General features: G+C 47.0%; 1 protein-coding gene across 1 annotated transcript in view; it reads right to left on the bottom strand.

The window, feature by feature from the left end:
• The window catches only part of LOC138270102 (uncharacterized), a 76,897-nt gene that overhangs the window by 6,639 nt on the left and 46,797 nt on the right, over nt 1-23,461 (bottom strand). Inside the window, exons 3-5 of the mRNA XM_069218845.1 lie at nt 12,574-12,883; nt 5,426-5,448; nt 1,431-2,456 (exon numbers count right to left, since the gene is read on the bottom strand). Of these exons, the coding sequence (XP_069074946.1) occupies nt 1,431-2,456; nt 5,426-5,448; nt 12,574-12,883 (1,359 nt within the window). The remainder of the gene's footprint in view (nt 1-1,430; nt 2,457-5,425; nt 5,449-12,573; nt 12,884-23,461) is intronic.

The following is a 23,461-nucleotide window of genomic DNA, read 5'->3' as shown; positions in this document are numbered from 1 at the left end:
TACAATAATCTAAAACAAAACATACCAAAACAACTTGCCAAAAAACAAAACAGCAAAGTAAAGGAGAAGGAACAAGCCAGAGAGACACAACCACTTTAATCATTAGCAAGATTGGCCAGGCCAAGATGCGTAATTTATTGTATGAGATGCCTTATGGTTGTCTACAGCTGGGCGTAAGGCCACACCGGCCTTTCATAAAGGCCACATTACCATGGAGCACAGGTGAGCTGCTCTCGACTATATTCAATGAGGGGCTGTACTACATAATAGAGTCTGGTATAGGCACCATTTCTGTCCTTGTCTACACACAGTCTGAACCCTGCTACTGCCATCTGTGATCTTTCTTCTCACTTTAGGGATCAGCCATAGTGTAGAGGTGGTGGGTTAAAGGAGAACATTTGTGTTGTCTACAACCCTTTGATGGGAGAATTTATTTGCTGACACCCCCACAGGCAAAGAGAAAACATTGAATTACCCTTCCATGTACTATAGCTGCAAGCAGAATATATCAGCTATTTTGTCCAGGGAATCCTCCACTTCAAACAGTGCTCAAGTGAATCACTACATGAATCACATTTCTGTTTCTTTAGGCTGAATTCAGTGACTTCTTAAAGGAATTTTTGGAAAATGTTGTTGGGGGAAGTGGTTAAGTACATGAGATATTCATGGCGACAATATCTTAAATTCAGTTGGGCATTAAAAACTATAACCACATCCTGCCTCTTTTGAACTTAATGAATCAAATATTTCAGTGCAGCCGTGAAGCAGATGGAGCAAATGAAGTGTCATATGGCTTCACCCCAAACTGAAGCAACTTGATGAATGTGATGAGAAAGAGGAGCGCATTTTAAAAATGCAAAAAATATAAGCATTAGATTGAATCAGAATGGATTAATTTGTTATAGTTATTCCTTCCTATAATCTTGTTTATATATTCCCTAGCTGCTTTCTATCTCTGTCCCTCCCTTTTTCCCTCGCTATTTAATTTTGTTACTTCTTCGCCATGTTTTTCTTCCTTTCACCCTTTTTCACATTTTATTTATTAGAACATGTTGATGGGAAAGAGAAGGATCCAAACCAGATTTGAGGCCATCCACATGAAATAAAGGTGCATACAATGAATAAGAACATGATTCATTTAGCTTTTTAAGTGGTGATTATGGTAATATTGTATAGTTCCTGTCATCCCACACACTTCAAATGTAAGTAGATATCCAGGGCAGGAAATCTTGATAGGTTTCCTCAAATGTAACAAACGTCTTGTTTTCTGTTATTTACATGTCCAACAGACCCTTGAACATTTTAACAGTAGCCCCTACTGCATCTCCCATCGCACCTCCCACAGTCCCCCCTACAGCTCCTCCCAAAGCCCCTCCAACAAGGATTCCCACCGGCCCACCCACAAACATCCCCAGAGGCCCACCTACTACCTTCCCCATAGCTGCACCAATCACCATCCCCAAAGGCCCCCCGACTTCCATTTTTCCTTGCATAGATTGTAAGACGTCTTCCTCTGCCTTGTCCTGGACCCCCCTCTGCCTTATTTGATTGTGTTTCTCCATCTCCTCTAACCTGGCTTTCACTTCCAAGGTAAGTTCCTCCAGGCGCTTACTTTTGTCTGGGCTCTCCGGCTCCTTCTTGAGGATCTCAAACAGTTTATCATGCTGGTGCTTCACCTCTGCCTCTTCTTTCTGGTGCTGCTCCTTGTACTTCTTACTAATGTCCTCTATTCTCTTCTGAAGCTCCTTTTCTGCCTCCTGCCACATGGTGTTTGAGTAGCAGCTTCCTCCACTCTCCAGCACCATCTGGTCAATCATGGTCAGCAGCTTGGACACCTGCCAGTCATTTCTCTCTCCTGTGGCGCTCATGTCAATTGTGCAAACGCGATTGCCACATTTTGCAATCATCTCCTTGATGTTCCCCTTGGATTCTTGTATGATTGCATGCATTTCATCCTTCTTAAAGCCATATTCTGTAGCGAAGATGACAATTGTGTACTTTCCTGTCTCCTCTCCAAACAGATCTTGCACAATTCTCACTGCCTCCCCCTGAGCTTTGGTGAACTGCCCAACTGAGAGTACAACGAGTATAGCATGAGGACCACGTGAGGACATTACAACACACTGACCGATTTCTTCAGCTAACTCCTCGCGAGACCGGGTACTCCCTAACAGGCCTGGAGCATCAACAAGAGTCAATGTCCTCCCACCACGACTGCAGGTCTTCTTTTCACACAGTGTGGCCACAGACCGGGAGACGGCTGCACTCTTTAGTACTGCCCCTTCGCTGCCGATGCATTCCAGCACACGTTTGCCCACACCTGTTTCACCAATCAGAACAATCCTCAGGTCTTCATGTTGAGAATCTGCAATGGAGACATAAGGAGATATGGAGGGAGCAAATAAACAATAAATGTATATTTTATTTAGACAGGGATAAAAGAAATCAATCAGTACCTAAAACCTATTCAAGAAGTAAGTCACAATACTGTGAAAACATACTTACAATCTTGTCTGTAATAAGCTAATATACTCTCATATAATGTAGTCTGAATAACTGCACATATAGCCCGGAAGGTATCAAGAATTTGAATCAAATATAGATATTGTTGTATATTAGGGCTAGGTTTCCTGTAACTCTGAATATGCATGCTTATTTCCAAGTCTCTAGTAGGCCCAGATGTCTTCTGGCTCAGGGCAGTAATTTGCACATTTCCCAGGTGATGTTGCCTTGTAGAAGTAGAAGCAGGATTTTGTAAGCACACTGAGGCTAGCTCGTACACATGAATTATATATTCTCTTCAAGCTGTCCAGTACTTCCTCTGGGGAGAAATCCTGCCACCTGCACATTAGAGAGTAGCGCAGAATGACTGAAATTACTCTGATTTTGGCACTATTATATGGAATCACAATGGGGGCCAGATAGCCTAAATGTAGTGAGCCCCCACAGAAATAGGACTCATGTACATACCAACAATATGGTAAACACATGCGAAGACACATGCAAGAGTGGGTGTGACTGAATAATGAGGAAGAAAAGTCCTTTCCAGGACATGCTATATTTGACACAGAGAGATTAGTTAGTTTCCAGAAGAGATTGAAAGACCCCAAAATAGAACAGATACTGAACTGCGGCCCCTCTTCATACAGACGAAGCACAGGTAAAAACATGAATCAGGTCCGGAGTATGAAAGGTACTCAGGAGAAGTTGGAATGCCAAACGTGCCACCTTAGGGATGGGGCTGGAGGGCAGCTGGTGTTCAAACCAGCCTCCTGGACCACCATTGACTAGAGTATTGCGATTGCCAGTCAGCAAAGGTACTAGGTCAAAGGCTGATCTCGCATTGTGGATGGGTCAATAGCACATGTACAGTCTGCCCTAGGATGTAAGGACTGGTGAGTTTGGAGTCTAAACAGCCTTTCTCCACCAATGTGATGCTGATGATGCATGTGCTTCCCGTCCACACTTCTTCCTCTGAGTTTCCCTGTGGTTCCCAGGCCACCTACCATTCTCTCCGGTATTACTGCCAATACCCATTAGCTCCCTGTGGTTGACCTTTGTTTGGCTTTCTTTTCCAACCCCATAAATGAGGAGATTCCGGGCCATATTTACAAGTGGAGTGCGCCACCAGTGTATCTCTTTTTCTGAGCTGTGTGTATCCTTACTCTGTGTCAAAGAGGTGTTCCATGGGCGTTCAATCAATCAATCAATCAGAGATTTGTGAAGTGCAGCTAATCACCCGTGTGGTTCCAACACGCCGTTTGTGGGCGTGCTGCTCAGGTCTTGAGGTCCTTCCTGAACTGCTTTAGTGATGCGGTCTGACTGAGCTTGAGAGGTAGAATTGCAGGGGGTGTTCACATGCAACACCCATGGACTGTGATGCATTTCCAGATTTACAAGGATTTGTAAACCTGGGAGTGCGTCAAAGGCCTAAACCTCCCCAGGGGAGGCGTAGCAAGGAGAAAGAACTTTATTTCTCCTTCTGTTTTTTCTCTTTGCAGAATGTAGCCCAAATAGAAGGAGGAACATGTCTCCATTGATTGTTTTTGTACAGGAAGTTGTGCCTTCCTGTACAAAAACTATCATTCCTACAACGCAGACACCCTTGCACTGTGGTGCAAGGGTGCCTGAGTTGACACAAGGCAGGAAATTGTGCAAAAGCACAGTGGAAGAGGACAGGAATGCACAGTGTCTCATAGCTGGGGTGCATTCCAGCCCTTTCTTTTGAGCAGGGCAGTACAGCAAAGTATTGCTGCCCTACGTCAAAAAGTACTAAATAAGCCCTGAGCAAGGGCCTACCTTTGAGGACTCATCTCCTTCAAAGATTTACACTGTCTTCCTCAATCTGTTCACAAGACCTCAAGAAGGATTCGTTCCCCGGGGGGCTACTGTAAGGACAATATGTTGATGTAGTTTTGTCATCTATTGCTGCAGAGCCATGAAAAGAGGATTCAGTCTGTCTATTCACCAAATTGGCTAAGAACAGCCGTGAGGTGTCAAGAGAAAAACTGAGTGTTCGCTTCCCCCCAACGAGATACCTTGGCTATGAAACTTCTGCTGGAAGCACCACTAGTCCTCTGAAAGAGTTGAAGCCATTCGTAAGCTGTCCCACTTTGTAACTTCCTCCCAGGTGCGTCCCTTTCTGGGAAGGGTGGGCTACTACACAGAGTGGATTTTTGGTTATGCCACGATGGCCAAGTCTTTGCAACAATTGATAGGAAAAGATACTCCTGAACCTCAACAGTGGCCTAGTGAAGGTGCCAATGTGTAGATGCATTAAAGCGTGTTGCCATGTCAGGCAGTTGACGCACATTTCCTGCTTGGAACTACTCATTACTTTACTGGCCAGGGCTACTGAGTCATGTAATGCCTCAGAAAACTGATCTCTTCATCCCCTAGGTCTACAAATGCAGGTACTGCCATGGATCAGTTCTGCACGCTACTAGCTGGACCACTGATGCTGGTGACTAGGACTGGACATTGTCACATTAATGAGATGCATATTACTGTACTGCCCCACATGCTGTGGCTTGACTGGTGTCTCCCTCCTCCAACCCCAACTAAGAAGAAGCCACAGAGGCTGAGAAAAGACATAGAACCATGCAGGTGAACCGCCTAACGTGTGCTAGGGTACATGCTTAGGCAACCTCCTCTGTGAAACCCAGGAAGGTAGGCTTTGTGATGGCCCAGGTTTGAGGGAAGGTTGGACAAGTTCAAACCTGTGCTCTCAGTAGACTATGGCACGATTTCTACAGATGGGGCTTTTCATATAAAAATATGAAAAGATCTTCACCTCTGAACCTTTTCATCATTCTTGTAGCAACGCTGCAGGCTTCTCGCTTCCAGGCCTGAAATGTTAGGAGCATCATTACTTCAGGCTCTTTACTCATTCAGAATGACCTGCTGTGCACAAATCAGACCTCACCTGTTTAAGAAGTTTTTTGCATCCTAGAACAAAAGAAAATAATTAAAAAACAGGTTCAGTTTTGTTACAAAGTAAAATAAAAATAAAAATACTTTTAAAGATGATAGTTTAAATGTTTATAGAGACAACGTAACAGTTGCAAGATCCCCACAGGTCTATATTCACCAGTCGTCTACCCCAAATCATAAGGTAGCAGAAGTGATATTAATCCCCTTTGATGGGACCATTTAAAATGTAGAGTAGACTGAAGGTCCCCTCCTCCCCCATAGGAAGTAGAGGGGCTCCTTACATCCGTCCTTCTTTCACTCTACAGGAATACCACATATGTACGTACATACGTTCAACAAAATCTGTTTCTGGGGGAATTACATTACATGGCCTCTGGCCATCAATACATACCAGGGAGCAGCACCACACATACTTTGGTCTCACTGATGTGAAAAGGATTGATGTTATGGCAGTTCATCACAAACTCATTAACTCTGCAGCTACAGCATTTTACTCAAGCAGAAAAATGTACTTCAAAGTCCAAAGCTGAGTGGAGGAGCATCTTTGTGCGCTGCACGACCAGTACCCCCGCGCCAAGGAGCAACCATCCCGAGACAGATGTGGTGCAGAAGATGGCGAGTACCATCTTACTGCAAAAGTGAAGCTTAATCCTTTAGTATGTATAATTCCAACTCCATGAAACCAAACAGACATATCATCCCCAGGTTAGGAGCTGTGATCATAATGCCATTAAATACTGGACCAGACTGTCATATATATCTGTCCTCCCATCTGGAAACCCCCCCCCCCCCTTCATGAGACTCCCACAGGTCACGTTTAACCACTCGCTCAGCACCCCCCATTTTCATAAATAGACATGAATATTCCTAGTACTGTCTATGATACCAGCTGAACATTGATATTGTTGATCCATTAAGGGAACTGTCATCCTTTTCCACTCTGGAGGCTGTCAGAAGAATGTTATTTGCAAGTCCTCATGCCTCCACTTCTGTTCTGTTACTCCCATGTTTCCCAACGAGTCCATATGGATTCCCTGAAGCTCCCTCTGTCTATTTAAACTCCCTCTCTCCATCAAGGCCTGTATATTCTCATGATGCCTCACACCGCCCTGACCCCTGAGCCTCCACCTGACCATCTCCTAGCAGACTTAGCAATGCCCGTCCTATCAAATGTGTTCCTGTTTTATTGATTGCAGATAATCAGCCCTGGCAATAAATCATTGTCATGGGCCTCAAGAGAGGGAATAGGAGTCTCAATGAATGGATTGCCTCGTAACCATTGTCAGGCAAATGAACTGGCATTCCTCAAAAAAACATATTCAACCTAGTTTCACCCACTGGCCATATCATGCTTCTGTCTGCTCACAGAATGTCTTGGCCACCACTGGTAATGCCCAGATTACAGCACAGTCAGAAAGGCACCTCAGCCAACTTAGGAATGTCCACTGTCTTCCCAGCCCTGAAGGCTGCCCTTTAAAATGACTTGTTTCATGCACCACATCTACCAAACTTCTACTCCTTTTAGACGGACACATTATTAAAACACAAAATGAATGTTAACACTTCAAAAGCATTGTCTCCAGTCCCCAAACACAGATGCAACGACTAGGGCATGAGAGGGGGTCACATCACAAGGTGGCCTGGGAGCCTCCCTATCAGGCTAATGAAGCCATTTGAGGTTCAGATAGAAATTTTAAAAAATGGTTCTATGAGCAATAATCTTCCTTTTTCAGCTCTATAGGTCTGTTTTCAGTGGTTTTGTCCTCTAACCTATCAAACCTTCTATAACACAAGGGATGTTACTTTGTGTTCTTTCATTTATGAACCTTCACTAGCACCAGGTAACATTACTTGAAGTCCCCTCACCTCTCAAACGTTCAGTAGCACCAGGTGTCTTTACTCGAAGGTCCCCTCAATTATGAATCTTCTATAGCACCAGGTGACTTTACTTGAGGTTCCCTTTTCTATCAAACCTTATACAGCAGTAGGTAACATTACTTGAGGTCCCCTCTTCTATCAAACCTTCTACAGCACCAGGTACCATTACTTGAGGTCCCGTCAACTAGGAACCTTCTATAGCACCAGGTGACTTTACTTGAGGTTCTCTCATCTCTCAAACCTTCTATAGCACCAGGTGACTTCACATGAGGTCTTCTCTTCTATCAAACCTTCTATAGCACCAGCTAACATTACTTGAGAACCCCTCTTGTATCAAACATTCTATAGCACCAGGTACCTCTACTTGAGGTCGCCTCACCTATGAACCTTCTATAGAACTAGGTCACTTCATTTGAAGTCCCCCACGTCTCAAACCTTCTATAGCATCAGGTGACTTTAGTCAGCGGTCCCGACTTATGGACGTTCTAAAGCACTAGGTGACTTTGTTTGAGGGTCCCCTCACTTATGAACCTTCTGTAGCACCAGGTGACTTTACTAGAAGTCCCCTCACCTCTCAAACCTTCAATAGCACCAGTGACTTTCACTGAGGTCCCATCACCTCTTAAACCTTCTATAGTTCCAGGTGACTTCACTTGAGGTCCCCTCACCTATGAACCTTCTATAGCACCAGGTGACTTCACTTAAGGTCCCTTCACCTCTCAAATCTATAACACCAGGTGACGTTACTTTAGATCCTCTCTTCTATCAAATCTTCTATACCACCAGGTGACTTTACTTGAAGTCCCCTCACCTATGAACCTTCAATAGCACAAGGTGTCTTTACTTGAAGTCCCCTCATCAATGAAACTTCTATAGCATCAGTGCCAGCTGACTCTACTTGAGATCCCCTCACCTATGAACTTTCTATAGCACCAGCTGACATTATTTGAGGTCCTCTCAACTCTCAAATTTTCTATAGCACCAGGCGTCTTTACTCGAAGATTCCCTCACTTATGAACCTTCTATAGCACCAGGTGACTTTACTTGAGGTCCCTTCACCTATGAACCTTCTATTGAACCAGGTAACTTTAGTCAGAGGTCCTCTCACTTATGAAGCTTCTATAGCACCAGGTGACTTCACTTGAGATACCCTCTTCTATCAAACCTTTAATAGCACCAAAGTGACTTTACTTGAAGTCCCCTCATCTCTCAAACCCTCTATACCACCAGGTGACTTTAGTTGAAGTTCACTCACCTCTCAAACCTTCTAAAGCACAAGATAATATTACTTTAGTCGGAGGTCCCCTCACTCATGAAGCTTCTGTAGCATCAGGTAACTTCACTTGAAGTCCCCTCACCTTTCAAGCCTTCTATAGCACCAGGTGACGTTACTTGAAGTCCACTCACTTCTCAAACCTTATAAACCTTCAATAGCAGCAGGTGCCTTTACTTGAGGTCACTTCACCTATGAACCTTCTATAGCACCAGGTGACGTTACTTGAGGTCCCTTCACCTTTGAACCTTCTAAAGCAAGAGGTGACTTTACTCAAAGGTCCCCTCACTTATGAAGCTTCTATAGCACCAGGGGCCATATGTACGAACACATTTTCCCATTGACACAGAATAGGAAAAAGCCTTTTGTAAGGAAATGGCTCCCTGTTGCAATTACCCCCCACTTTTTGCCTGATACTGATGCTGACTTGACTGAGAAGTGTGCTGGGACCCTGCTAACCAGGCCCCAGCACCAGTGTTCTTTCACCTAAAATGTACCATTGTCTCCACAATTGGCACAACCCTGGCACCCAGGTAAGTCCCTTGTAACTGGTACCCCTGGTACCAAGGGCCCTGATGCCAGGGAAGGTCTCTAAGGGCTGCAGCATGCCTTATGCCACCCTAGGGACCCCTCACTCCGCACAGACACACTGCTTGCCAGCTTGTGTGTGCTGGTGGGGAGAAAATGACTAAGTGGACATGGCACTCCCCTCAGGGTGCCATGCCAACCTCAAACTGCCTGTGGCATAGGTAAGTCACCCCTCTAGCAGGCCTTACAGCCCTAAGGCAGGGTGCACTATACCACAGGTGAGGGCATAGGTGCATGAGCACTATGCCCCTAAAGTGTCTAAACAAAACCTTAGACATTGTAAGTGCAGGGTAGCCATAAGAGTATATGGTCTGGGAGTCTGTTGAAAACTAACTACACAGCTCCATAATGGCTACACTGAATACTGGGAAGTTTGGTATCAAACTTCTCACAATAATAAACCCACACTGATGCCAGTGTTGGACTTAGTAAAAAATGCACACAGAGGGCATCTTAGAGATGCCCCCTGTATTTTACCCAATTGTTCAGTGCAGGACTGACTGGTCTGTGCCAGCCTGCTGCTGAGAGACGCGTTTCTGACCCCATGTGGTGAGGGCCTTTGTGCTCTCTGAGGAGAGAAACAAAAGCCTGCTCTGGGTGGAGGTGCTTTACACCTCCCCCCTGCTGGAACTGTAACACCTAGCAGTGAGCCTCAAAGGCTCAGGCTTCGTGTTACAATGCCCCAGGGCACTCCAGCCAGTAGAGATGACCGCCCCCTGGACCCAGCCCCCACTTTTGGTGGCAAGTCCAGGGGAGATTATGAGAAAAAAAAGGAGGAGTCACCCACCAGTCAGGACAGCCCCTAAGGTGTCCTGAGCTGAGGTGAACCCTGCCTTTAGAAATTCTCCATCTTGATTTTGGAGGATTCCCCCAATAGGAATAGGGATGTGCCCCCCTCCCCTCAAGGAGGAGACACAAAGAGGGTGTAGCCACCCTCAAGGACAGTAGCCATTGGCTACTGCCCTCCCCGACCTAAACACACCCCTAAATTCAGTATTTAGGGGCTTCCCAGAACCTAGGAAATCAGATTCCTGCAACCTAAGACGAAGAAGGACTGCTGAGCTGAAAAACCTGCAGAGAAGACGGAGACACCAACTGCTTTGGCCCCAGCTCTACCGGCCTGTCTCCCCACTTCAAAAGAACTGCTCCAGCGACGCGTTCCACAGGGTCCAGCGACCTCTGAAGCCTCAGAGGACTACCCTGCATCTAAAAGAACCAAGAACTCCAGAGGACAGCGGCTCTGCTCCAAGAAAGAAGCATATTTGCAACAAAGAAGCAACTTTGAAAGAACACACTTTTCCCGCCGGAAGCGTGAGACTTTGTACTCTGCACCCGACGCCCCCGGCTCGACTTGTGGAGAACAAACACTACAGGGAGGACTCCCCGGTGACTGCGAGCCCGTGAGTAGCCAGAGTTGACCCTCCTGAGCCCCCACAGCGACGCCTGCAGAGGGAATCCAGAGGCTCCCCCTGACCGCAACTGCCTGCTTCAAAGACCCGACACCTGGTAAGGACACTGCACCCGCAGCCCCCAGGACCTGATGGATCCGACCTCCAGTGCAGGAGCGACCCCCAGGTGGTCCTCTCCCTTGCCCAGGTGATGGCTACCCGAGGAGCCCCCCCCCCTTGCCTGCCTGCATCGCTGAAGAGATCCCTAGGTCTCCCATTGGACTCCATTGCAAACCCGACGCCTGTTTGCACACTGTACCCGGCCGCCGCCGTGCCGTTGAGGGTGTACTTTTTGTGCTGACTTGTGTGTCCCCCGGTGCCCTACAAAACCCCCCCGGGTCTGCCCTCCGAAGACGCGGGTACTTACCAGCTGGCAGACTGGAACCGGGGCACCCCCTTCTCCATTGAAGCCTATGTGTTTTGGGCATCACTTTGACCTCTGCACCTGACCGGCCCTGAGCTGCTGGTGTGGTAACTTTGGGGTTGCCCTGAACCCCCAACGGTGGGCTACCTTGGACCCAACTTTGAACCCTGTAGGTCGTTTACTTACCTGCAAAACTAACAAACACTTACCTCCCCCAGGAACTGTTGAAAATTGCAGTGTGTCCAGTTTTAAAATAGCTTATTGCCATTTCTGTGAAAACTGTATATGCTATTTTGCTAATTCAAAGTTCCTAAAGTTCCTAAGTGAAATACCTTTCATTTAAAGTATTGTTTGTAAATCTTGAACCTGTGGTTCTTAAAATAAACTAAGAAAAAATATTTTTCTATATAAAAACCTATTGGCCTGGAATTGTCTTTGAGGGGGTCATTACGACCCTGGCGGCCGGCGGTAAGGTGGCGGTAACACCGCCAACAGGCTGGCGGTGTTCCGCCAGCAATTATGACCGTGGCGGAATTGCCACAGCCATACCGCCGGCCCCTCCAATTGACCGCCAGGATTCCGCCTGGCGGTCATAAACCCCAGGGCCAGCGGTGCAAGCATCGCTGCCCTGGGGATTATGAGTCCCCCACCGCCAGCCTGTCCGTGGCGGTAAACACCGCCATTGAAAGGCTGGCGGAAAGGGGACTTGGGGTGCCCTTGGGGGCCCCTGCACTGCCCATGCACTTGGCATGGGCAGTGCAGGGGCCCCCAGGCATAGCCCCATCGCGCATTTCACTGCCCGAATTTCAGGCAGTGAAATGCGCAATGGGTGCTACTGCACCCGCTGCTCATCAGCATTGCCGCCTGCTCGATTACGAGCCAGCAGAAATGTTGATGTGACATTTCCGCTGGGCCAGCAGACGGTAACACTGTTACCGTCCGCTGGCCCAGCGGAAATGTCATAATCGGGAGCCAGGAATACACTAGGTGACGTTACGTTAGGGTGAGAGTTTACATGTTACAGGTAGCCAACCACACTGATAAACAGACACCAGCTAGAGACTAATGATGTAGCAGAAGAAAGGTGCTGAAAGGTATTTATTCTTACATCTATAAACGGAATTGGGACAAAAAAACTGTTGTGGGGCATTAACCTATAGAAACATTAAACACACAAGTGTTATAAACTAAAAGGTGCTTTGCATAAATACAAATAAAAGCATTTCTAAAACTACATGACAAATATTCTGGCAATGCTATTGAAATGTACCCAAACAGCAAGGACAGGTCTGCACCAGCACATGACTAGCACCCAGAAGCAATTGATGTACTTGGATTGCTGGTGCTCCGCCCTTAAGCTGAAGGGGCCATTTACCAAAAAATATGTCTGGGCTCTCCACTGCATTATTCCCTAGATCTAATGCAATATCCAAGGAGGACTGTTTCTATGCTGCAGACGGACAAGCAGAAAATCCTTTGGTTGCAAAGTAAAGCTTTTTTTCCCTTCACATCATACTTCATCAAAAACTTTTGCTGATTGGAATGTTACATCATATTACGCTTTTCTATTACCCCAGTTTAACACTTGCTATAACACTTCCTAGCACAGGTGTCAAAGAATAAGGCACACCTCTGACATGGCCAACTTTTACCATCAGGTCTCCTCACCTTCAGCAAGTGGACCGAGGACTGCTTGCACATCTCCTCCTTCTCTGTGATGACATGGGTCAGGGAGGCACTCTGTTCGGTCAGTTTAGCGATGCTCTCTTCCAGCTTCTTGGTGATCGCCTTCTCTTCCTGCTCAAGTTGACTCAGAAAGAGCTGCATCTGTTCATCTAGGAATTTGTGCATCTCTTCAAACTCAGATGCAATCTTTTGCCTTTCTCGTTCCACAGTAGCCTTCAACGAGACACAGATAAAGAAGGAAGCCATTAACCAGAGGTCATGCAGATCTTTCACCACCACAGATCTCAGGTGCTATCACACTCTCATTCAAGAAACAACTGGTCTATTTATGATGTTCTCAGCTAACAAAAATTGTCTAATTTCATGTTTTTTTCTATTTCTCAGGACATGTCTGTACCCTGCATCAGTTTACGAAAGAGCCGAAAACACACCTCTTGAAGGAACGATGCATCACAAAGAAGACATGGCATATGTGCACCAGATTGCTTGTGTCCCTCTGCAACAGAAGCAAACATCTCAGCAAGTAACTTCCACCAATGGATCTCTGAATGGCCAACACCTTAGCGCCACTCCGAATTACCTCAGGTTAACACAACCTTAAGGAGGCCAGCTGTTTCTCCCCTACACTTCAGGACTCCAGGCACATCTGCAGAGGACTAGAAAAAAGAAGGAGAAACAGCAAGTCCCCTTAGGACCTTGCGGCCTTCAAATCCGCTATCAAATCTCACCACCACCTCATCATATCCTCTAGGAGAGCCGCCCTGCAGGACCTCATCAGTGCCACCGCATACAGTGCCAAATAGCTTTTCACTGTGGTTAAAGGGTTCACAAAACCCCAATCACAAGCTGCAAAAAATCCTTCTTTTCAGGGTCTCTGCAAGAGACTAGCCACCTTCTTCCATTGAAAAATCAAGGACATCTATGATAGCTTTGGACAACAAGACCCTCCAAGCCCACCAAGAACCCACCAGCTTGAATCTTCTCAACCTTTACAGATCCTGGAATGCTGGACCACCCTCACCACTGACCAGACCTGCTCCATCATGAGCAGCATTCCCTCCAGTGCCCCTAATGATCCCTGTCCCCACCACATTGTTAACAAAGCCAACACCACCATTGCACCTGAGCTCTGCCACACTCTCAACTGCTCCATGAAGACGGCTACCTTCCCCGAGGACTGGAAGCATGCCGAAATCCGGACACTCCTGAGGAAACCCATGGCTGACCCCCTGGATCTCAAGAACTACCACCCCATGTCTCTGCTGCCTTTCCCAGACAAAGTCATTGAGAAGGTCATCAAAGCAAATCTCCGCAAACACATCAAGTATAACAACATCCTTGAATTCTGCCAATCAGGTTTTTGGAACAACCAAAGCACGAGGCCACCCTCCTCGCCACAACAGATGACATGCGCTCGCTCCTTGACAATGGCAAAACAGCAGCCCTCATCCTACTGGACCTATTGGCCACCTTTGACACGGTCTCCCATCACTCCCTCTTTTCCAGATTACAGGCACCTGGCATCCCTGGCAATGCCCTACAGTGGATACGCTCTTTCTGACAGAACACAGCGAGTCAGACTCCCACCATACCTGTTGGAAACTACAGATATCAGTTGTGGAGTGTCCCAGGGCTCCTCCCTTAGCCCCACACTCTTCAACATCTACGTAGCCTCGCTTGCATCCATCATCAGAAGCACAGACTAAACATTGTCTTGTATGCCGACGACACCCAGCTGATCATCTCAGTGACCAAAAACCCTATGACTGTCAAGAGAAAATTCCACAACAGGATGGAAGCCGTCGCCATCTGGATGAAAGAGAGCTGCTTCAAGCTCAACTCAGACAAGACCGTGATCCTCATTCTGGGACCATCCACATCCACCTGGGATGACTCCTGGTGTCCTGCGACACTCGGCACCCCTCTGCCCCAATGAACCACGCATGCAATCTCAGCTTCATCCTGGAATCATGTCTCACCATGACTCACCAGGTCAACTATGTTGCATTCTCCTGTTTCCACACACTGATGTCTCCTAAAAATCTTCAAATGGAGACCATAACCCAAGCTGTGGTCACCAGCAGTCTCGACTATGGCAACACCCTTTACGCTGGGACCACACAGAAGAATTTGGAGAAACTACAGCACATCCAGATTACCTCCTCCAGACTCATCCTAATCATCCCCCCTGCGAACACATCACCAAACACCTGAAAGACCTCCACTGGCTCCCCGTCGAGAAAAGGATCAACTTCAAACTCCTCATCCATGCATACAAGGCTCTCCATGACCTAGGACCTACCTACCTCACCCACCGTATCACCTTTCATTCCCCCACTAGACCTTTCTGGTCCGCTCAATGGGCACTAGCCACCATACCCTGCATACGGAAGACCTCGGCTGGAGGAAGATCCTTTGCCTATCTTGCGGCAAAGAGCTGGAACACCTTGCCTCTTCACTGCAGACAGTCACCATTGTTACCTCAATTCAGGAAGGACCTTAAGACCTGGCTCTTCGCCAGAAGCACTGAGGACCGACCCCCCACAGCTTTCTAAGACCCTTGTGGGTGAGTAGTGCGCTTTATGAATTCTGATTGATGCAATGATTGATTGATTGTGCCTTTACAGGACCTGCCACCTTGGCAAAGATTACTGCAGGGCTGTCAGTGATCTCCAAACATGACTGGTGGGAGTCCAGCCAAGGTGACAGAGGTAATGGCCACTGCCACCTTGATGGACAGCAGCCTTAAAGGTTAAAGCAGGCCCCATGTTAAGCCCTGACGTTTCTAAATCTTTCTGTTGCCTTCAGCCCCATAAGCTACCAGATCCTCCACAACTGCATTGTGGACATGTCCATTTGATGCACTGCTGGAGTTTTCCTTTTTTGTCTGATATTGTTCCGAGGGTATAGCTTGGATCATTTACTTCTGCTTCTGATCTATTCCCTCAGGGTGCCCTTCAAGGTTCTTCCCTTTCCCCTGTTTTCTTCAGTACAAGGGTGATTGCATTGGCGCAAGGTTGCTAAAACTGTGCCAGTGCAGGAGGAAAGGATAGGAATGAGCCATGTGCCATAGATATTGTGCATTCCTCTTTAGGAATCTGGGCACTTTGCCACTGCTAACCAGTGCTAAAGTGCATGTGCTCTCTTCCCTAAAACGTGGTTTAATTGGCTTACACCTGTAAATAAAATACCACTTGAGGGTCTGCAGTGCAGAATGCTCCACCGACAGAAGTAGCCTTTGCCAGCTTGTGCCTGAGTGCGCAGTTTACAGCCACATTGACTTGACAAGTCAAACTGCTTGCCAAGGCCTGAACTCCCTCTTTACTACACGGGTCACTCCTAAGGTAGGCCCTAGATAGTCCTATTAGCAGAGTGCTATGTATGCAAAAGGCAGGATATATATTTTTATGTGTTACATGTCTTTGTAGCGAAAGAAAGCCTATTTTGTTTTTCACTACTGTGAGTGCTGCTCCACTCCTAGGTTTGCATTGGAAATTCCCTTATGATAGACCTGGCATCCTTGGTGTGGTTTACCCTTTCTTTTTGCCTCTGTCTCCTGGATTTGTGACTGTGTTCTGGATTTCGAGTTTGCTGGTTTAGGTACTCTGTGTACTTTACTACTGATGATCAGTGCTAAATTGCAAGTTCTCCCTTTGTAAATTGTGATTATGATTAGTCATCCCTGGCATATTTGATGTACTAGTAAATCCCTAGTAGCATGCACTAGAGGTGCCCAGGGCCTGTAAATCAAATGCTACTAGTCGGCCTGTGGTACTGATTGTGCCACCCACATGAGTAGCCCTGTAAACATGTCTCAGACCTGCCACTGCAGTGTCTGTGTGTGCAGGTTTAAACATCCATGTCGACCTGACAAATCTACCCATTTGCCAGGACCAAACCTTCCCTTTTACAACCTGTACGTTGCCCCTAAGTTAGGGCCAAGGCAGCCCCATTGGCAGGGTGCAGTGTATTTAAAAGGTAGGACCTGTATTGCTGTGTTTTACATGTCTTGATAGTGAAATACTGCCAAATTAAGTTTTCATTATTGAAAGGCCTATCTCTCCCTTAGGGGAACATGGAGGATTGTCTTGAAATATCTTTAAAGTGTAATTTACCATTGGGAGCAGATAGACATTCAGAGTTTAGTGTCTCTGAACTCACAATTTAAAATACATCTTGTGGTAAAGTTGTTTTTTAAACTGCAAGTTGGAAAATGCCACTTTTAGAAATTGGGCATATTCCTGCTTAACCATTCTGTGCCTCCGTCTAGCTGTGGAATACTCATCTGGGTCAGACTGACAGATGGGCTGTTTGTGAATTCACTCTAGGCAGTCACACAAAGAAAGCTGAGGTGTATCATGCACATCCTGATGGGTCTTCCTGGGCTAGAGTGGAGGAAGGAGCTGACACTTGTACCTGAGTAAGATTGTGCCTGTCCTTATACAGTCTACAACCCCCTGGAGTGTGTCTGGGGCCAGGACAGGGAGAGGCAGGGTCTTGTGCACTACAAAGACTTTCCTTTGAAATGTGCCTACTTCACAGGTGTAAATGAGCATAAGTATTGGACTGCTGATGCCACAACTTTAGAACACTTCTAGATCAAGATGAGCCTCTGCCAGGGAGATAAGCTGAAGAGCTGTGAGAAGGAGTACTGCACCTTTGCTGTGCGTGCTTTGCTGGGTGGGCCTGCAGTTGCTGCTTCTGCTTTGGAGAGGGCAAAGGCTGGACTTTGCTGTGTATCCTGCTTGTGAATTTTCTCCAAGAGGTTGGACTGACCTTGCCTTCTGTTAAGAATTCTCAGGGAAATCAAAGACTTCACCTACCAGCCTCAGGGTTTGCTTGCTGAGGACCTTGACTCACCAGATGGTGCCCACTCCAATTCCTGGGCCCTTGGGAGTGAAAGGTGGCCTAAAACCAAGAAAAAACAGGCACATTGACTCTGGATGACTCCAGACCGGACCTCTGCTGAAGGACTCTGCACTGCTGCCTGCAGCCAAACCGTGGACCCACTGAAGTGCGAAGACTGCGACCAATACCACAGCCCTATGCTGCCGCAGGGCCACTGAAGTTCTGTGACATCGTGAGTCCAAAGTGCCGTGACACCCGACTCTGCTGCAGTGCCTGAGGCCCTGTGGTGTGACCGCGATCCCGACCCCAAGAGGTCACCTCAACGCATCTTGACCCTTGACTCATCAACCCTGCTGGATCATAAGGAACCAATGCCTCGCCACAGATGCTGCATCACCTCCATTGCTTCCATCAGGAACCAACGCCTCACTTCTGTGAGGAACTGACTCCTCACCTCCTGCGTAGCAGCATGGAACCAGCGCCACACTGGCTCTAGAGTCGTCTCACCTCCCTGACTCCATGCTACGTCTTTGACTATCCCTATTTCCGAAGATACTGTACCTGGGGTCCATGCAACTCTGTGACAGTGCATCACACTCCCTCACAAGTGGCGTCAGACTGTTTGGAACAACTCAGTCATAACGCAGTGATAGCACCAGTTATCGCTTGTGTTTCTAAGAGCTTTATTGGGATTTAATCTTTAAAAATTCATATCTTTGTTTGAGTATATTGGATAGTTGTCATTTTTGTCTTCTTTTACTTAGATAAATATTGACCATTTTTCTAAACTGGTGTGGTGTCCATCTGTAGTGTGTTCACTGTGTATTTGTGTGTGGGTACAAATATTTAACACATTGCCTCTGAGATAAGCCTGACTGCTTGTGCAAAGTGTAGGAAAGTACCATCTTGCCTGGCATGTTACCCCCATTTTTCACTGTATATATGTTGTTTTAGTTGTATGTGTCACTGGGACCCTGGTAACCCAGGGCCCCAGTGCTCATAAGTGTGCCTGAATGTGTTACCTGTGTAGTGACTAACTGACTCACTGAGGCTCTGCTAATCAGAACCTCAGTGGTTATGCTCTCTCATTTCTTTCTAAATTGTCACTAACAGGCTAGTGACCACTTTTACCAATTTACATTGGCTTACTGGAACACCCTTATAATTCCCTAGTATATGGTACTGAGGTACCCAGGGTATTGGGGTTCCAGGAGATCCCTATGGGCTGCAGCATTTCTTTTGCCACCCATAGGGAGCTCTGACAATTCTTACACAGGCCTGCCACTGCAGCCTGAGTGAAATAACGTCCACGTTATTTCACAGCCATTTTACACTGCACTTAAGTAACTTATAAGTCACCTATATGTCTAACCTTTACCTGGTAAAGGTTAGGTGCAAAGTTACTTAGTGTGAGGGCACCCTGGCACTAGCCAAGGTGCCCCCACATTGTTCAGAGCCAATTCACTGAACTTTGTGAGTGCGGGGACACCATTACACGCGTGCACTACATATAGGTCACTACCTATATGTAGCTTCACCATGGTAACTCCGAATATGGCCATGTAACATGTCTATGATCATGGAATTGCCCCCTCTATGCCATCCTGGCATTATTGGTACAATTCCATGATCCCAGTGGTCTGTAGCACAGACCCTGGTACTGCCAGACTGCCCTTCCTGGGGTTTCTCTGCAGCTGCTGCTGCTGCCAACCCCTCAGACAGGCAGCTGCCCTCCTGGGGTCCAGCCAGGCCTGGCCCAGGATGGCAGAACAAAGAACTTCCTCTGAGAGAGGGTGTGACACCCTCTCCCTTTGGAAAATGGTGTGAAGGCAGGGGAGGAGTAGCCTCCCCCAGCCTCTGGAAATGCTTTGTTGGGCACAGATGTGCCCAATTCTGCATAAGCCAGTCTACACCGGTTCAGGGACCCCTTAGCCCCTGCTCTGGCGCGAAACTGGACAAAGGAAAGGGGAGTGACCACTCCCCTGACCTGCACCTCCCCTAGGAGGTGTCCAGAGCTCCTCCAGTGTGCTCCAGAGCTCTGCCATCTTGGAAACAGAGGTGCTGCTGGCACACTGGACTGCTCTGAGTGGCCAGTGCCACCAGGTGACGTCAGAGACTCCTTGTGATAGGCTCCTTCAGGTGTTAGTAGCCTTTCCTCTCTCCTAGGTAGCCAAACCCTCTTTTCTGGCTATTTAGGGTCTCTGTCTCTGGGGAAACTTTAGATAACGAATGCATGAGCTCAGCCGAGTTCCTCTGCATCTCCCTCTTCACCTTCTGATAAGGAATCGACCGCTGACCGCGCTGGAAGCCTGCAAACCTGCAACATAGTAGCAAAGACGACTACTGCAACTCTGTAACGCTGATCCTGCCGCCTTCTCGACTGTTTTCGTGCTTGTGCATGCTGTGGGGGTAGCCTGCCTCCTCTCTGCACCAGAAGCTCCGAAGAAATCTCCCGTGGGTCGACGGAATCTTCCCCCTGCAACCGCAGGCACCAAAAAGCTGCATTACCGGTCCCTTGGGTCTCCTCTCAGCACAACGAGCGAGGTCCCTCGAATCCAGCGACACCGTCCAAGTGACCCCCACAGTCCAGTGACTCTTCAGCCCAAGTTTGGTGGAGGTAAGTCCTTGCCTCACCTCGCTGGGCTGCATTGCTGGGAACCGCGACTTTGCAAGCTACTCCGGCCCCTGTGCACTTCCGGCGGAAATCCTTCGTGCACAGCCAAGCCTGGGTCCACGGCACTCTAACCTGCATTGCACGACTTTCTAAGTTGGTCTCCGGCGACGTGGGACTCCTTTGTGCAACTTCGGCGAGCACTGTTTCACGCATCCTCGTAGTGCCTGTTTCTGGCACTTCTCCGGGTGCCACATGCTTTAGTGAGGGCTCTTTGTCTTGCTCGACGTCCCCTCTCTCTGCAGGTCCACTTTGCGACCTCCTGGTCCCTCCTGGGCCCCAGCAGCGTCCAAAAACGCCAAACGCACGATTTGCGTGTAGCAAAGCTTGTTGGCGTCCATCCGGCGGGAAAACACTTCTGCACGACTCTCCAAGGCGTGGGGGATCCATCCTCCAAAGGGGAAGTCTCTAGCCCTTGTCGTTCTTGCAGTATTCACAGTTCTTCAGCCTAGTAAGAGCTTCTTTGCACCAACCGCTGGCATTTCTTGGGCATCTGCCCATCTCCGAGTTGCTTGTGACTTTTGGACTTGGTCCCCTTGTTCCACAGGTACCCTCAGTCAGGAATCCATCGTGGTTGCATTGCTGATTTGTGTTTTCCTTGCATTTTCCCTCTAACACGACTATTTTGTCCTTAGGGGAACTTTGGTGCACTTTGCACTCACTTTTCAGGGTCTTGGGGAGGGTTATTTTTCTAACTCTCACTATTTTCTAATAGTCCCAGCGACCCTCTACAAGGTCACATAGGTTTGGGGTCCATTCGTGGTTCACATTCCACTTTTGGAGTATATGGTTTGTGTTGCCCCTATCCCTATGTTTCCCCATTGCATCCTATTGTAACTATACATTGTTTGCACTGTTTTCTAAGACTATACTGCATATTTTTGCTATTGTGTATATATATCTTGTGTATATTTCCTATCCTCTCACTGAGGGTACACTCTAAGATACTTTGGCATATTGTCATAAAAATAAAGTACCTTTATTTTTAGTATAACTGTGTATTGTGTTTTCTTATGATATTGTGCATATGACACTAGGTGGTACTGTAGTAGCTTCACACGTCTCCTAGTTCAGCCTGAGCTGCTCTGCTAAGCTACCATTATCTATCAGCCTAAGCTGCTAGACACCCTATACACTAATAAGGGATAACTGGGCCTGGTGCAAGGTGCAAGTACCCCTTGGTACTCACTACAAGCCAGTCCAGCCTCCTACATTGGTTGTGCAGTGGTGGGATAAGTGCTTGAGACTACTTACCACTCTTGTCATTGTACTTTTCATAAGAGAAAAATATACAAAACAAGGTCAGTGTATATACACATAGCCAAAAAGTTTTGCATTTCCTCTTTTCACTCTTTTCTAAGTGCTGAAAAGTACTTCTAAACTTTCAAAAAGTTCTTAAAAGTTTAAAAAGTTTTTTTCTGTCTTTCCAAAAAGTTCTGAAAACTTTTTTCTCTTTTTCTATCACTTTAACTCTCTCTAAAAAATGTCTGGCACAGGAAAAAATGTTGAACTGTCCAAACTTGCATATGATCACCTTAGCTGGAAAGGAGCAAGGAGTCTCTGCATAGAGAGAGGTTTGAGTGTAGGGAAGAATCCTTCCTTAGAACTGTTAATTAATATGCTTAGAGTACAGGATAAGGCCATAAGTGCCCAATCTGTAGAAAAAGTAGCTAATGGTTCTCAATCTGATCCAGGGACTCCCCCAGGAAAAGGTTCAGGAAAGAAACTTCTCAGCCTGCCCATTACTAGACAGTCTAGCATAGTTGGTACAGAGGTTGAATCACATCATACTGATGATGTGCTCTCACATTATGCTGGTAGCCAAGCTGTTAGGGTGCCCTCTGTAAGGGACAGGTCTCCTTCTGTTCATTCCCATCATACCTCTGTATCTAGAAATGTCCCTCCCACCCACCCTGATGACAGATTGTTAGAAAGGGAGCTCAATAGATTGAGAGTGGAACAAACCAGACTGAAGCTCAAGAAGCAACAGCTGGATTTGGATAGACAGTCTTTAGAAAAAGAGAGGGAAAGACAGAAGTTGGGTTTAGATACCCATGGTGGCAGCAGCAGTATTCCCCATAGTCATCCTGCAAAAGAGCATGATTACAGGAATCTGCACAAGATAGTTCCCCCTTATAAGGAGGGGGATGACATTAACAAGTGGTTTGCTGCACTTGAGAGGGCCTGTGCTGTACAGGATGTCCCTCAAAAGCAGTGGGCTGCTATCCTATGGCTATCATTTAGTGGAAAAGGTAGGGATAGGCTCCTTACAGTGAAAGAAAATGATGCCAATAATTTCCAAGTTCTTAAGAAGAAGAATGCACTCCTGGATGGTTATGGCTTAACCACTGAACAATACAGGATAAAGTTCAGAGAGACCAAAAAGGAGTCTTCACAAGACTGGGTTGATTTCATTGACCAGGCAGTGAAGGCCTTGGAGGGGTGGTTACATGGCAGTAAAGTTACTGATTATGACAGCCTGTATAACTTGATCCTGAGAGAGCATATTCTTAATAATTGTGTGTCTGATTTGTTGCACCAGTACTTGGTGGACTCTGATCTGACCTCTCCCCAAGAATTGGAAAAGAAGGCAGACAAATGGGTCAGAACAAGAGTGAACAGAAAAGTTCATACAGGGGGTGACAAAGATGGCAACAAAAAGAAGGATGGTAAGTCTTCTGACAAGGGTGGGGACAAATCTAAAAATGAGTCTTCATCAGGCCCACAAAAACACTCTGGTGGGGGTGGTGGGTCCAAATCCTCCTTTAATCAGAACAAGGAAAAGAAACCATGGTGCTATTTATGTAAAATAAAAGGCCATTGGACAACAGATCCCAGTTGTCCAAAGAAAGGCACCACAGCTCCTACCACTACAACCCCTACTGCTACACCTAGTGTCCCTACTAATAGCAGTGCTGGTGGAAGCAAACCTACTAATAGCCAATCCAAGGGAGTAGCTGGGCTCACTTTTGGTAATTTAGTTGGGGTTGGTCTGATTAGGGAGACCACAGAGGCTACTTTAGTCTCTGAAGGGGCTATTGATTTAGCCACTTTGGTTGCTTGCCCCCATAACTTGGAGAAGTACAAGCAACTAACCCTAATAAATGGTGTTGAGGTCCAGGCCTACAGGGACACAGGTGCCAGTGTCACAATGGTGATTGAGAAACTGGTGCACCCTGAACAACACATACTTGGACACCAGTACCAAGTAACCGATGCTCACAACATAACACAAAGCCACCCCATGGCTGTTGTAAATCTCAACTGGGGGG

Source organism: Pleurodeles waltl, chromosome 2_1, assembly GCF_031143425.1.
Source record: "Pleurodeles waltl isolate 20211129_DDA chromosome 2_1, aPleWal1.hap1.20221129, whole genome shotgun sequence".
Classification (NCBI taxonomy): domain Eukaryota; kingdom Metazoa; phylum Chordata; class Amphibia; order Caudata; family Salamandridae; genus Pleurodeles; species Pleurodeles waltl.
Note: the sequence above shows the minus strand (reverse complement) of the source record. Positions and strands in the feature narration are given on the sequence as shown.